At 51.4% G+C, this 13024-nt stretch overlaps 3 protein-coding genes across 3 annotated transcripts; 1 reads left to right on the top strand and 2 right to left on the bottom strand.

Moving 5' to 3' along the window:
* Positions 1-197: 197 nt before the first annotated feature.
* ASPBRDRAFT_30225 (SKI complex RNA helicase subunit SKI2) lies at positions 198-4466 on the bottom strand (the record flags this gene model as incomplete). Its single annotated transcript, XM_067622748.1, has 6 exons — positions 198-698; positions 750-929; positions 985-1172; positions 1224-1503; positions 1553-4055; positions 4240-4466. 6 exons carry the CDS (start codon positions 4464-4466, stop codon positions 198-200), a joined length of 3879 nt encoding a protein of 1292 aa, XP_067479093.1.
* A 968-nt stretch (positions 4467-5434) lies between these two features.
* Positions 5435-8200, bottom strand: ASPBRDRAFT_578360 (uncharacterized protein). Its single transcript, XM_067627803.1, has 5 exons — positions 8061-8200; positions 7917-7985; positions 7379-7861; positions 5651-7327; positions 5435-5592 (listed from the first exon to the last, which is right to left on the bottom strand). Exons 1-5 carry the CDS (start codon positions 8078-8080, stop codon positions 5508-5510), a joined length of 2334 nt encoding a protein of 777 aa, XP_067479092.1. The 5' UTR covers positions 8081-8200; the 3' UTR covers positions 5435-5507.
* Positions 8201-9821: 1621 nt separating this feature from the next.
* Positions 9822-12434, top strand: ASPBRDRAFT_43214 (Hsp70 family protein). Its single transcript, XM_067624950.1, has 4 exons — positions 9822-9986; positions 10054-10180; positions 10243-10308; positions 10432-12434. Exons 1-4 carry the CDS (start codon positions 9960-9962, stop codon positions 12210-12212), a joined length of 2001 nt encoding a protein of 666 aa, XP_067479091.1. The 5' UTR covers positions 9822-9959; the 3' UTR covers positions 12213-12434.
* Positions 12435-13024: the final 590 nt, after the last annotated feature.

The raw sequence follows: 13024 nt of genomic DNA, 5'->3' as shown, positions 1-13024 counted from the left end.
AATGAAACGTACTGGAAACGACCAGCAAAAACAAAGGCAAAAATATACTACTATTTAGATGGTGCTGAGAAAAATAAAAGAAAAAGTTAAAATAGGAAAAAGGGCAATCCCCCACGTGGTTTCCTTCCTCCCTCCCTCCATCCACCACTGGCCAATGTGCCCTGCTTCGCACTAGTAGTACGTAGTAGTAACTAGCATCACATGTACAAAGAGGCCGCAAAGATCACATCTCTCTTGATCTGCTCCTGTGCCTGTTGCATCTTCGTATACAACGTCGGATCACCCACCAACTTGGCCGCATTCTTCACCTCCCGACATGTCTCGTCTAAGCGACTAATGGTGCGTACAATGGTGCCTTCCATTACATCAGTAAGGTCGGTGATGCGGTTGAACGACATTCCCTTCGCCCATTCGTAGACAACCTCGGCCAGACCAAACCGTGGCTGACTGGCGAAATCGTTGCTGTCTTCGCTGGTTTGGATCACCTGGTGCTGAATCTGAAAATCGTTCACACGGTCGGAGATCCTCACAATGGCTTCCTTGCCCTTCTCAAGACGAGGAGTCAATGTAGGCACGTTTTCTGTCTTCTCTTGGAAGACGAAAGCGGATAACAATGCCACGATCTCCTCAGGCTCATATTCAGCCAGAACGTTCTCGAGGATCAACTCGGTCAGAACAAGCTCATCGGCGGAGTGAATCTGTTCGGTGCTTAGCGTTTGAATCGAACTAGTAGAATTCGGGGAACTTACTTCACATGCTACCTTTCCTTTCAGCTGCACGCGGGACTGCTCGTCCACGAAGCCCAGCTCCTTCAGCACCTGGATACGCTGTTCATAGTCAGGCAGCAGAGCAAGATTCTGATCGGACATGAGCTGTTTCAATTGAGTAATATTCTCTTTGACCTGCCATTCATCGTGTTGCATTTCGAACTGCCGGGTATAAGCATCAGCGTCGGGCGTGGTTTGGGATGACGAGGTCACTTACATGTTTCAGGAAGCTGGGACACTGCAAACATTTGCACTCTTGCGCAATGGAGGCCTGCTTTTGCCGCTTCTCCAATATATCCCTGACCTGTAATTCCTTGATTCGCGCCCAGTCTATTTCATCCCAGACAGGACTCGTCCACGAAGCGCAATGCTTAGTGAGCTCCTTGTCTGCAAATTTGCTCGCCTCTGTCCACGCGTTAGCAACACCATCCCCCACAAGGCATCTACACAACTTACCCTTCTTGATGTTGAGGTACCATGTGGGACCACCAAGCTTAACTAACGTATTCGTGACGCACTCAAGGTCCAAAAGGGGCACCTTGTACGATTTCAGCGCCATATCGGCGGCGCGGGTGGGCAAACTCTGCAGCAAGTGTCTGAATCTTGGGAGGAAGGGAAGAATATCGCTGGGATGGCGCTTGTGCCCGAGTCTTCCAATCTCGAGAACTTGAATGCTAGGGGTCTGACCTCCGCTAACACCCTCACGAACAATGACACCTGCGGTTCGGAAACCCTCCTGTAGGACAGTTAGCTTGGCTCGATTATCGGTATTGAAGCTTGTCTACCTTTCTGTACACGATCAATCGCTTTGGCACAAAGAGGCGCTTCCCGACGGGGGATGAAAGTAGTCCCACGTGGAGCTCACTTGTCAGTTTCTCATATTGAATGGCTGCGGCATGGCAGGCCGCAAGGTCAATATCGCATATGTCACAAGGCTCTCGTTTGATTTTAGCCAAGCTGGCCTCCGAAAGCTGCACCTGCTTCTCGTGCTCTGGGAGCAGAGCCTGGGTAGCATTCTCACTAAAACTTCGCTTGATCATTTCTTCAATCTTCAAAGCCTCCACACGCAAAAGATTCAAAATCATGTTGTATGTGAGCCTGAACTGAGACCGCAGCTTGGTCGGATCACCAAGGATCATTTTCCTTAGAGCGCCGGCTGGAGGAGCTTCGTCTCGACCTGGATTGACGATAATGACGTACCCCACATTGTCAAGACCTCTACGTCCAGCACGTCCAGCCATTTGAGTGTACTCTCCAGGTAGCAAATCTCTGAAGCCTTTGCCATCATGCTTGCGGAATCCGGAGAACACAACTGTTCGTGTTGGCAGGTTGAGCCCCATGGCAAATGTCTCTGTAGCGAAAAGAACCTTGACCAACGATTTAGCGAATAGAATCTCGACAATTTCTTTCATAATCGGCAGAAGACCACCATGGTGGACGGCAATTCCTCGGCCCAACAATTCGCGAAGACGGAGGATCTGTGGAAGGTTCCGATCCTCTGGCTTGAGTCTTGTGAGGGACTTTTCGATGAACATATGAATCAGACTCTTCTCGGAGGCAGTGGAGAAGTCTTGGTTGGACAGTGAGTCGGCATTCTGCTCACAGCGCTTTTTGGAGAAGACAAATATACAACCAGGCAGCAGATTCTCTTTGCGAAGGTGCTGAACGAGCTGCACCCAAACAGTCTTGTCCTGCGCGGCGGTGGTCCGTCCGCCACCTCTTCCTGTACGTGCAATGTTTCCAGTGCCTCTATTTGCAGGCTGCCCCCGGCCACGAGGGGCTCCTCCACGTTGTCCGTTGCCGCGAGCACCACCTCTTCCACCAGCTTGTCCACGTCCTCGTCCCTGACCTTGAGGAGCTCCTCTGCTTGCCTGGGATTGGGCTTGAGCCTCAGCTGCTTTCTGAGCCTTGAGTTTGTCTCTTCCGGAGATGATCTCATCAGCTTCTTTCCAGCCCCCCTCAAGAAACCGCTTATTGGAATCCACGATCTTGTACTTCCCTTTACCAGCCCATAGATAATGCTCGAGGGGAACAGGTCTCTTCGCTGTTGAGATCACGTAGATGTCCTTCTTCTTCGTGCGACCAACCCAGGATGCAAACTCATATGTGTTAGGAACGGTGGCAGACAGGAGGATCAGAGTAACGTGTTCGGGAAGCATAATGATGACTTCCTCCCAAACAACACCTCGTTCCAGGTCATTGACATAATGCACTTCATCGAAAATCACAAATTCCACGTCTCGGATAAGGTCAGCGCCTCGGTATAGCATGCTTCGTAAGATCTCAGTCGTCATGATCAGACAGCTTGCTTCCGGGTTAATTTGGACATCACCGGTCAAGATACCAACATCATCGAACTCTGTTCTAAAGTCTCTAAACTTCTGGTTACTCAACGCCTTGATGGGTGATGTATAGATAGCCTTCGTCATATGTTTCGCAGCCAGAGAGATGGCATATTCAGCGACGACAGTTTTACCTGCTGACGTATGAGCAGCAACGAACACGGAGTCGCCGCATTCAAGATGATAAACAGCCTCCTTTTGGAAAGTGTCCAGTTCGAACGGCCATTCCCGAGCCATATCAGGGACCAGGTCGCGGAAGTTCGGGATTTCTTTGTTGACATCAACGACATGAGCCCACTCTTTGCCGGCTTTCCGTTGCTGCATGCCTGCGAGCAGTGGCGCGTGGGGTTCCAGCGCTGGAAATTCGACAGGCAGCAAAGAGTCAATATCCTCCTCATCGCTGAGCTCCGCCTCATCATCGATCTTGACGCCTCCGGCATCCGACGCTGTCTCCTCTTGCTCGACATGCAGATCGGTCTCTTCCTGCTGAAGAGCGTGCTCCACTTCCTCATCCCCTTCTGCCGCCTCTTTAGTCTTTGCTTCCTCGAACTTCAATCCCCGAGAAAACCCAGGGGCAATCTCCAATAGACCTCCTTCAGCACCAAAGTTAATGATCCGATCGAGGCCCGATTGCTTGCCGCTGGCTCTGGAGTGCTCTGGCGTCTGAGCTTCAGATTCCATCTCGGCAATCGCTTCGACGCCTTCCAGCCCACCTGGAGCGAACGGGAAGAAGCCAGCCGCGCCTCTTACAAAATCCGCACGGCCAGCTGGCCGGCGAAGGAGTGACGTTGAGTTTTTGGCATTTGCACTACTGGCGGGAACGGTTACTTCGTGGTAGCCAGTAACACGTCCTTCCAGGCCATCCCGATCAAATCGGACAATAGTGCGTGTCTGAGTCCCCGCGACCTCGAACAGGTCAGTGTAATCTGTCGGGACATCCCACTTCCTGCACCATGTCAGTATAACTCAGTAAGGCGAATGAATTAAACGAAAATAGGGGTGGATGAGATAGCTATGGAATACAGAACCAGTACAGCTTCCAGAAGCCTGAATACTAGTAGTCCTAGTACCGAGCAAGAAATATCCCGAAAATGTCGAGAAAAGCTCGAGGGATGAGGGGAATATCGAACCTTTGTAAACGGTTTAGCCATTCAGGACTAAAGTTAGACGAAGGGGCTAGAAACTCCTGCTCCAGCTCCTGCTTGAGGTCAGCAGCATCCTGCCGGGCTCTCTGCCGAGGTTTGAAGTCGTAGACACCATCCTCCTCTTCGGCCAGCCTCGCGTCAAAAGCCGGTCCGCTAAGGTTCTGCGAGTTTAGACTTAATTCGGCCAACGCCGATGCAAGAGACTCCGTCATTTTTCCCAATACTAGTCGCAAGGGGTTATAGCTTCTAGGCAAAGATGTAAGGAAAGCTCTACTTCAGCATCGCACGAAACGTCTGAGCAGAGATCTAACAGAGAACCCCGCAAGGTAGCGTGGTGAACGGAAGATTCTATCAAAGCGGGAAGTCAAGTTCAAGAAAAAAGACCCACGAGAAGTCTGCTAGCCAAATCCAGCATTCACAGGGTGATGATTGACAATGGACCCTATGTCAGTAGCTTGAAGATGGGAAGTGTAGCACCGGTCACTGATTGATTCTCCGATGATGTTTGGCGGCGGGAAGTTGGACTGGCGCCGCCAGAACCAACCAGCTCTGACGTCGTGTGGGGACTGCAGCTTCCGCCCAGCGGTGGGATGAATAATGTTAATTCACACCGGAGGGAAACTAAAGCCATTTGGGAGATTGCAGAGGGAAATCGGAAAATCTCATCGATCTGCTTCTTCCCCACAGTAGTTTTCTTCTTTCAGGGGTTGTGGTGTTGCAAAATCTCTACTTCCCAGAGTGATGTGTGTGGGAAGTCAAGCCAGTCCGGCACAGGATATCACAACTTTTTATTCCTGCTCATGTGCCCTACTAATAACAGCTCCCATACAAGGTAGTGATCCTCATACAATGAGTGATTCGTCATATACAGTCGCCAGAACGCCAAAAGCAAATGCGAAACGATGATTTGAACCCAATGTTACAATCGGAATGCTCCCGAAAACAAACGCGCAAATACCCGTGCTGGAAAGGGGTCCATCGTCCTGGATCATTCCCAACCCCCCCTCAACATCAAAAAGATGGTATTCTATCTTCAGTCGTCGTCCAATCTTGTATGCTGAATGCCAATTATCCGTCACACCCTGCGCCCTCTCATATACCCGCGTGAACTGAAAGAATATCACAAAGCCCAAATAGAATATAGTAACAATAGGAATCATGGGATATAGGACGAGACGCTCACCATCGAGGCGAATGTCGTGCTCAGCAACTATCCCAGAGCTTCACCCGGGACAGGGCTCATTAATTACTTGCTAACGATAGGTGATGACAGGGAAAGTCTTCCTGTCTGTTACGTTGACCTGGTATTCAAAAATCCCGTCCACAGTGGCGACGTATCTAATCAGTCAGCTGGAGGTTACCTTCAAAGCAGAAAGAAATAAACCATGGCACCTACAATGTTCGGCCATCCGCACCCCAGCCAATACCAGCTGTGCTACCGGGTTCCTGGTCTCGACCGATTCCCATGCTACGATCAGGAAGTTCGTTCAACACGTTACGAATCCATCGAGGGGAACGAGTTTGTTCGAAATCCCACTGTGTCTGCCGATACCGCAAGTGACTTTGCCGACTGTGCGGTAGCATGGCGTTCTGTCGCTGTTGCCGTCGGAGGCGTTCCACAGCCACGCTGGCTCTCAATTCGGTACCCGAGAGCCGCGGTGTATCTTGTAGGGCCTCAGGCGTGCCGTCCTGGCTCTCAAGCCGCCTGTGGCCTGAACGGGATCGCTGGTGATTTCTTGGCGGGGGCAACAAATCTGCTGTGGTATTAGAATAGTCAAAATTGGCGGACGGTCGGTTCATGGTGCCATGAAACCGCGCCGTGGAGCCATGTTCGTTACCGGAACTGTTAAGCTCACTGGAGCTTGAATCTGCAGCATGCGCAGGGGTGTCCGAACGATTAGGGTATATCTCCGAGGGCGAAGCGGTCCAGCTGAGTGTGATACTAGGCTGCGGATCGGGGTTTACCAGGCCCGTTTCGGGTGTCCTACTGCTGGCTTCATTAAGGGTAGGGGTCAATATGACAGAGCCCTGGCGTCTCGTTTGCTGGTTACGATCACCACTTCCCGTTTGTGATTCTTCCTGGTACAGTTCTCGGCTTGGATGGCTGCGTGGTGGAGGCGAACTGGGATGGGAGGCTCGACTGGCCTCATCCGTGGGACCGTGAAACCGGGGGCGCACTGTAGGGTGAGGATGCGCATTAGCTCTAGCTCGCCGCTCCGCTAGCCCGTCTTCCATCCTCGACGTCCATCGTGCTGTATTCAAAAATTCAACAATCAGCCTCTCTCTTTCCGTGAGGTCCTGGACCAGGCTCTCACTCAGTGGAGAATTGCCCGAACCCGTCGCGCCATGGTTATAGGGTGATCCCTCTAACGAGTCAAGGGTCGCTCGTTGTGTTGCGTCGAGTTCATGTCGTGTGTCCGGGGAGGCTCGACTATCGAGTTCGAACAACAGATCATCCAGCAATGGCTCCGTACGGACTTCTTGCAGGTCGGGCTCATTCATATCCAATTCCAGTATCTGTCTGCGAACGAAACCGCGACGGACATCGGCGATACCAGCTCGCCCTTTGTCTTCGAGCCATACCAGAAGATCCCAGGGCTCAGGTGCAAACGCCATACACCGTACAGCGCCTCCATTGCTGCAAGCTCTTGACGAGTTGAAGTGACAAATTATCGTATTCTGGCCGTGAGGCTGGCGTATAATATCGCGGATCGTCCCCACATCAAAGATGGTGATAACTCCAGACTGCGAACCGATTGCGCATAATCGACTGAATTGAGAAAAAGCGACAGTGAAACAGCATCCATCGTCGAAGCGTGTGCCTATGTCCATTTCTATACATCGAAGAAGGTCCCAGTTCCACCCACAAACTTTGTCACCATCATCCGTCACAGTCACTGCATCAAGGTCGCGGGTAACCTCATAGAAATATGCACGTGTCTCATCACCAACCGCGGCCAGGAGGGTTGAATCTGGTGACATGATGGCATAGTTCATGCACGCCGGATGATGAAGCACTTTGAGAACTTTCGACCGGGCCAGGGAGTAGACCGTAACAGTCTTATCGTTGTTACTGCAAAAGCGATCAGCATCTTAGGGGACCGGAAAATCGCCATGCCCGTACCTTAAAATGGCTATATCTTCCTCCGCTAATTCCTTTCCATCCCCAGGCAAACGGTGGATCGTCACAGAGTTGACGATGCTGCCTCCAAACTTGTGCAATTGCACCTCCGGGACCTGCCTTCGATTGCCATGGCGAGCCGGTCCAGGCTCGTCGCCAGGCATCCAGGGCGGCGATATCCTCGCAGGAGGTTCAAGATCGATTGGCAAGGCACTGTCCACGTCCGACGGCTGGAAAGCCGGTGTATCGGCACGGGCGCGCGGACTCCGATCGGACGATAGCCCAACAAATGCGCATTCACCATTATCGGCGCCCCCCACCCCAATCCAACCGTGACCAGCAGCAAGACATTTTGGCTCAAACGGAATAACGGCAATGGTCTCCCGCTTTTGCGAGGAAATATGAATCGAGTATATGACTCGCTCAACGACAACGTAGATCCTGTCCGGGTCCGCGGTGCTAATGTAGTTGCGAAGTTGTTGATGGCTATCTCACGATTAGCACTGATCAGCCTGCTTTTCTGCGAGCTCAATGTACAGACAAGTTGGGAATTTTGAAGGGGAAGAAACGGCGCTTGTTGGGAAGGATAAGAGACTCCGTCGGATGATGCCTGCAGGTTGATACGGACATTAGCAATCGGCCAGTGAAATCATCATCTGAGCGGGAGGGGAAGCAGGAGACTGACGCGAGCGAATCCGTAGTCATTGTGAAGGGACGTCGATGATATATTTTAAGGTGACATGGTCGGAAGTACAGCTATGGCGGAGCTCCGATGTTGCGGGAAAGACGGACAACGCAGAGGGAGCAGAAGAGTTGATGGCGAGTAGTAGTAGTTAGTAGCGACGACGAAAAAGAAAAGTGGTAATGGGAGGGAGAACAACTGAAAAGGAGGCCGGTGTCGCAGGGTATTGGAAACAGGGTCTAGCCTGAGAGTGGAAGTTGAAAGCTAGAGCTTGTTCGAGTAAAGTAGGTAAAGTAGAGGAGCACACCACCAGCAACCAGATACCTCCTCCCACACACACACACTCTGTCTCTCTCTCTTGCTCATGTCGGCTTCCCTCCCAAATGGCCCGCCCTTCACTGGCTTTGGACGATTTCGGAGGGTGCGAACGGATGACGTAAGACTTAGGCGGACCCAATCCGGGGAACCTCCAGCGGCGAATGCGGTCGAGTCAATTCGAGTCCACCGCTTCCAGCCCGTCTTAACATTCTTCTCTCCAGATACGTAGTGAAGTCCCTGCTTGGTATACCTAGGTAGCATTCGGTTCCAGTAAAATAATACAATCACTTTTGTCTGCACGCAGCATGCCATTCAATACCCCCAGTAGTGTCTCAGTCTGCTGCAGTGCGCCTATTTAGTAGACCGAGGTCTCGTGAGGTTTTCCCGTCTAGGTTTACAGCTTAACGGGAAGCAAGTGTTTTTGACACGACTCTGTAGCACCCATGGTTTTCAACTCGGACCAGCTAGCAATCGCCCGTATATAATCCCCTTTCATAGTTTCTTCATGACGTCGAATGCAATGGTCAGTGGAAGTAAGGTGTTGGTAACGATAGTACTCTGGCTTGTGAATTTTGAATAAAGCTACAGATCGTATTCAGCTTGGCGATGATGACTCATGACATGCTCATGTTCTAACTATAAAACTCTATCCTACCCGGTTTCTTACGATGGATTGGTCAATTTGGATTATGCATGATAGACATTGTTCGATCGCAGTGCAGCTTTATATACGGCCATGAGTTAGTAGGGTATGGTTATGTTTTCTAGCTGAGAGATATAATTCCACTCACGCCGGAGTAACATACTTACTCCGTAGCTAGCTGGACAGTCTAAAATGCCGAGGCATCTACATGACAGAGGAGCAATATTGACAACTTTTAAGCACTTGATACTAACTTAATATACTATGCGATGAGAATCGAGGCACCCAGTATCAACTGAAATCATATAGTTCAGATGATGATAAAACCCAGACTAACTCTCAAGAGAAATCCCAGTCAAATGTATTGCGAGAAGTAGTAACACATAGGTAATTAGTCAAGTCATAGTAACAGCTGATCTCTACACTGATACTGACAGGGGCTTTCATCTAAAGCAAATCAACATTGACATATACTAATATCAGAGCAGCTAGGGGAATAAGAAAAAACCGATGGAAAAAGTATTCAAAGCCACAGTGGCAACCAGTAGAGGGCACTGGTAGCTTCTGCGAGCTGCAGTGGAAGGGAGACCGGGGCACTGGCTCGGCAACTCAACTTGAGCGGTCAAAAGGATCGCTCGGCTGCGATTGGATGACACGCTGCGTTGCCGTGATTCTACCAAGTTCGACGACGGGCCGAAGCTCTCCGGGACGATTTTTACTAGTCCTGCGCTGCCGGCGTCCTCCCTTCTTTTCAAGTTTCTTCCTCCCCAGAAAGAGCTGAAAAATTCTTGTTCTCCTTCCAACTCTCCTCCTCCCTCCTGTCTCCCATCTTATACCCTCTCTCCTATATCCTCCGGCCCTTCGATTGAATCGACTGGCCCATTTCTATATTTCCCTTTTTAATTAGTTGTATTATTTTGTTCTTCTAATCACACCTCACAATGTTGTCCTCTCGTCTCAGCCGCGCGGTAGGTTTTGATCCTCATCATTGTCAATTCCAGAGTGTTATTTCTAACATCATATTCTGTGATTCAGCTCCCGCGCACCACTCCTTTCGCTCGCGCTCCTGCTTTCAGAGTCCCCGGTGCTGCCGCTCGCAGATGGAACTCCACCGAGGGTGGTGAGGAGAAGGTGAAGGGCCAGGTCATCGGTATTGACTTGGGTAGGTTGACAATCCCTGTGCTCGTGTTGTAATTCATACAATTCTCTAATACAGCCACTCAGGTACCACCAACTCCGCCGTTGCTGTCATGGAGGGCAAGACTCCCAAGATCATTGAGAACACCGAAGGTACGCGAAAAATTTTCCTCCCATGACCTCAGTTCCGCTGTGCCTCCGAAATTGGAGTTCTTTGTGGAATTCAACTGGGATCATGAAGATCGAGCAACAAGTGGCTGACTAGGTTATGAACAGGTGCCAGAACGACGCCTTCCGTTGTCGCTTTCGCCCAGGATGGTGAGCGTCTGGTCGGTATTGCTGCCAAGCGTCAGGCCGTTGTCAACCCCGAGAACACTCTCTTCGCCACCAAGCGTCTCATCGGTCGCAAGTTCACCGACGCCGAGGTCCAGCGTGACATCAAGGAGGTCCCCTACAAGATCGTTCAGCACACCAACGGCGATGCCTGGGTTGAGGCTCGTGGCCAGAAGTACTCTCCTTCCCAGATTGGTGGTTTCGTCCTCAACAAGATGAAGGAGACTGCCGAGAACTACCTCAGCAAGCCCGTTAAGAACGCTGTTGTCACTGTCCCCGCCTACTTCAACGACTCCCAGCGTCAGGCCACCAAGGACGCCGGTCAGATCGCTGGTCTCAACGTTCTCCGTGTCGTTAACGAGCCCACTGCCGCCGCTCTTGCCTACGGTCTTGAGAAGGAGGCCGACCGTGTTGTCGCCGTCTACGATCTTGGTGGTGGTACTTTCGATATCTCCGTTCTGGAGATCCAGAAGGGTGTTTTCGAGGTCAAGTCCACCAACGGTGACACCCACCTTGGTGGTGAGGACTTCGACATTGCCCTCGTCCGCCAGATCGTCCAGCAGTTCAAGAAGGAGTCCGGTCTGGACCTCTCCGGCGACCGCATGGCTATCCAGCGTATCCGTGAGGCTGCTGAGAAGGCCAAGATTGAGCTGTCCTCTTCTCTCCAGACTGAGATCAACCTTCCTTTCATCACTGCTGATGCCAGCGGTGCCAAGCACATCAACCACAAGATGACCCGTGCCAGCCTCGAGTCTCTGGTTGACCCTCTCATCAGCCGCACCGTTGAGCCCGTCCGCAAGGCCCTCAAGGATGCCAACCTGCAGTCCGGCGACATCCAGGACATCATCCTGGTCGGTGGTATGACCCGTATGCCCAAGGTCACCGAGTCCGTCAAGTCCATGTTCGGCCGTGATCCCGCCAAGTCCGTCAACCCCGATGAGGCTGTCGCCATTGGTGCTGCCATCCAGGGTGCTGTCCTTGCTGGTGAGGTCACTGACGTCCTCCTGCTGGATGTTACTCCCCTCTCTCTCGGTATCGAGACCCTTGGTGGTGTCTTCACCCGCCTGATCAACCGCAACACCACCATCCCCACGAAGAAGTCCCAGACCTTCTCCACTGCCGCTGATTTCCAGACTGCTGTCGAGATCAAGGTCTTCCAGGGTGAGCGTGAGCTTGTCAAGGACAACAAGCTGCTCGGAAACTTCCAGCTTGTTGGTATCCCTCCTGCCCACCGTGGTGTTCCTCAGGTCGAGGTCACCTTCGATATTGATGCCGACTCCATCGTCCACGTTGCCGCCAAGGACAAGTCCACCGGCAAGGACCAGTCCATCACCATCGCTTCTGGCTCCGGTCTCTCCGACTCTGAGATCCAGTCCATGGTTGAGGATGCTGAGAAGTACGGTGCTCAGGACAAGGAGCGCAAGGCTGCCATTGAGGCTGCCAACCGCGCCGACAGTGTCGTGAACGACACCGACAAGGCCCTCAAGGAGTTCGAGGACCGCCTTGACAAGGCTGAGGCTGACCAGATCCGTGAGAAGATCGCCACCCTCCGCGAGTTCATTGCCCAGAACCAGTCCGGTGAGGGCACTGCCACCGCTGAGGAGTTCAAGCAGAAGACCGATGAGCTCCAGAACGCTAGCTTGACCCTCTTCGACAAGATGCACAAGGCTCAGTCCGAGCAGCAGCAGCAGCAGCCGAGCGGCGAGGGCGAGAACAAGGCCTAAATGTACAACCACTGAACTTCCCATGACTTGAGCAAGCCATGGGTGATTCCTGTATTTCACCTTTGCGTTATTCCCTAGAGCCATTCCTCTTTTTTCTCTCCGATGTTTTAACACGCATGATATGTATACATACCTGATAGCTCTGACTGATCTATCCCTGTTCCGGTGTATTGGTGTTTTCATTTACTCTTTCCATGTTCAATTTCTTTCCTCTTCTGTATTCTGATTTCTCTTTTCTCCAATCCCCTCTTCATACCTTTTTTGGGCCGGGTGAGCGTTTGCACTTCTTTGACAGGAGGGCCATCCGTTGGAACGGATGCATGGAGTTTACATTTTGTAACTTAATGACATTACGGCTGGGAGACCACGAAAAAAAAGGATGTGGTGGGCTGGAATCTGTGACAATAGAATATGAAATTCTCCTCTCGATTCAAACCAATTTGTGCTGGACTTGATACATGTGTAGACTGGCTGTATACCAAGAGAAAGGACATACGTAGACACATACGTAGTCACATCCTGTGAAACACTACGCAGTAGTCGCCCAGCTGCTAAAGTCTACTACGGAGTAGTCAGTTACCATTACTATTACTAGCCTGCCACCGGGTCGGCACAGCCAGCAAGCAATCTGGAATCGTCCCGAAAAAAAAAAACAGAAAAACGAGGCAAGAAGTGGGCCAGGCAGGGCAAAGGCGCCGCGTATACACACAAAACAAGTTCTGTCTGTTAGTTAGTTAGCCTTATGAGTATGTAGAGTAGAAAGACTGAACCTGGCACAGTGGCACTACTCTGGGACTCACTTAGCTAGTTAA

Source organism: Aspergillus brasiliensis (assembly GCF_001889945.1).
Source record: "Aspergillus brasiliensis CBS 101740 unplaced genomic scaffold ASPBRscaffold_6, whole genome shotgun sequence".
NCBI lineage: Eukaryota > Fungi > Ascomycota > Eurotiomycetes > Eurotiales > Aspergillaceae > Aspergillus > Aspergillus brasiliensis.
Note: the sequence above shows the minus strand (reverse complement) of the source record. Positions and strands in the feature narration are given on the sequence as shown.

Coding starts and splice junctions, on each gene's coding strand:
- ASPBRDRAFT_578360 (XM_067627803.1), bottom strand. CDS start 8,080: ATGACTACGGATTCGCTCGC. Junction 7,862..7,916: donor CCCTTCAAAATTCCCAACTT/GTCTGTACATTG, acceptor ATCGTGAGATAG/CCATCAACAACTTCGCAACT. Junction 7,328..7,378: donor GAAGATATAGCCATTTTAAG/GTACGGGCATGG, acceptor TCGCTTTTGCAG/TAACAACGATAAGACTGTTA.
- ASPBRDRAFT_43214 (XM_067624950.1), top strand. CDS start 9,960: ATGTTGTCCTCTCGTCTCAGCCGCGCG. Junction 9,987..10,053: donor CCTCTCGTCTCAGCCGCGCG/GTAGGTTTTGAT, acceptor TCTGTGATTCAG/CTCCCGCGCACCACTCCTTT. Junction 10,181..10,242: donor GGTCATCGGTATTGACTTGG/GTAGGTTGACAA, acceptor ACAGCCACTCAG/GTACCACCAACTCCGCCGTT.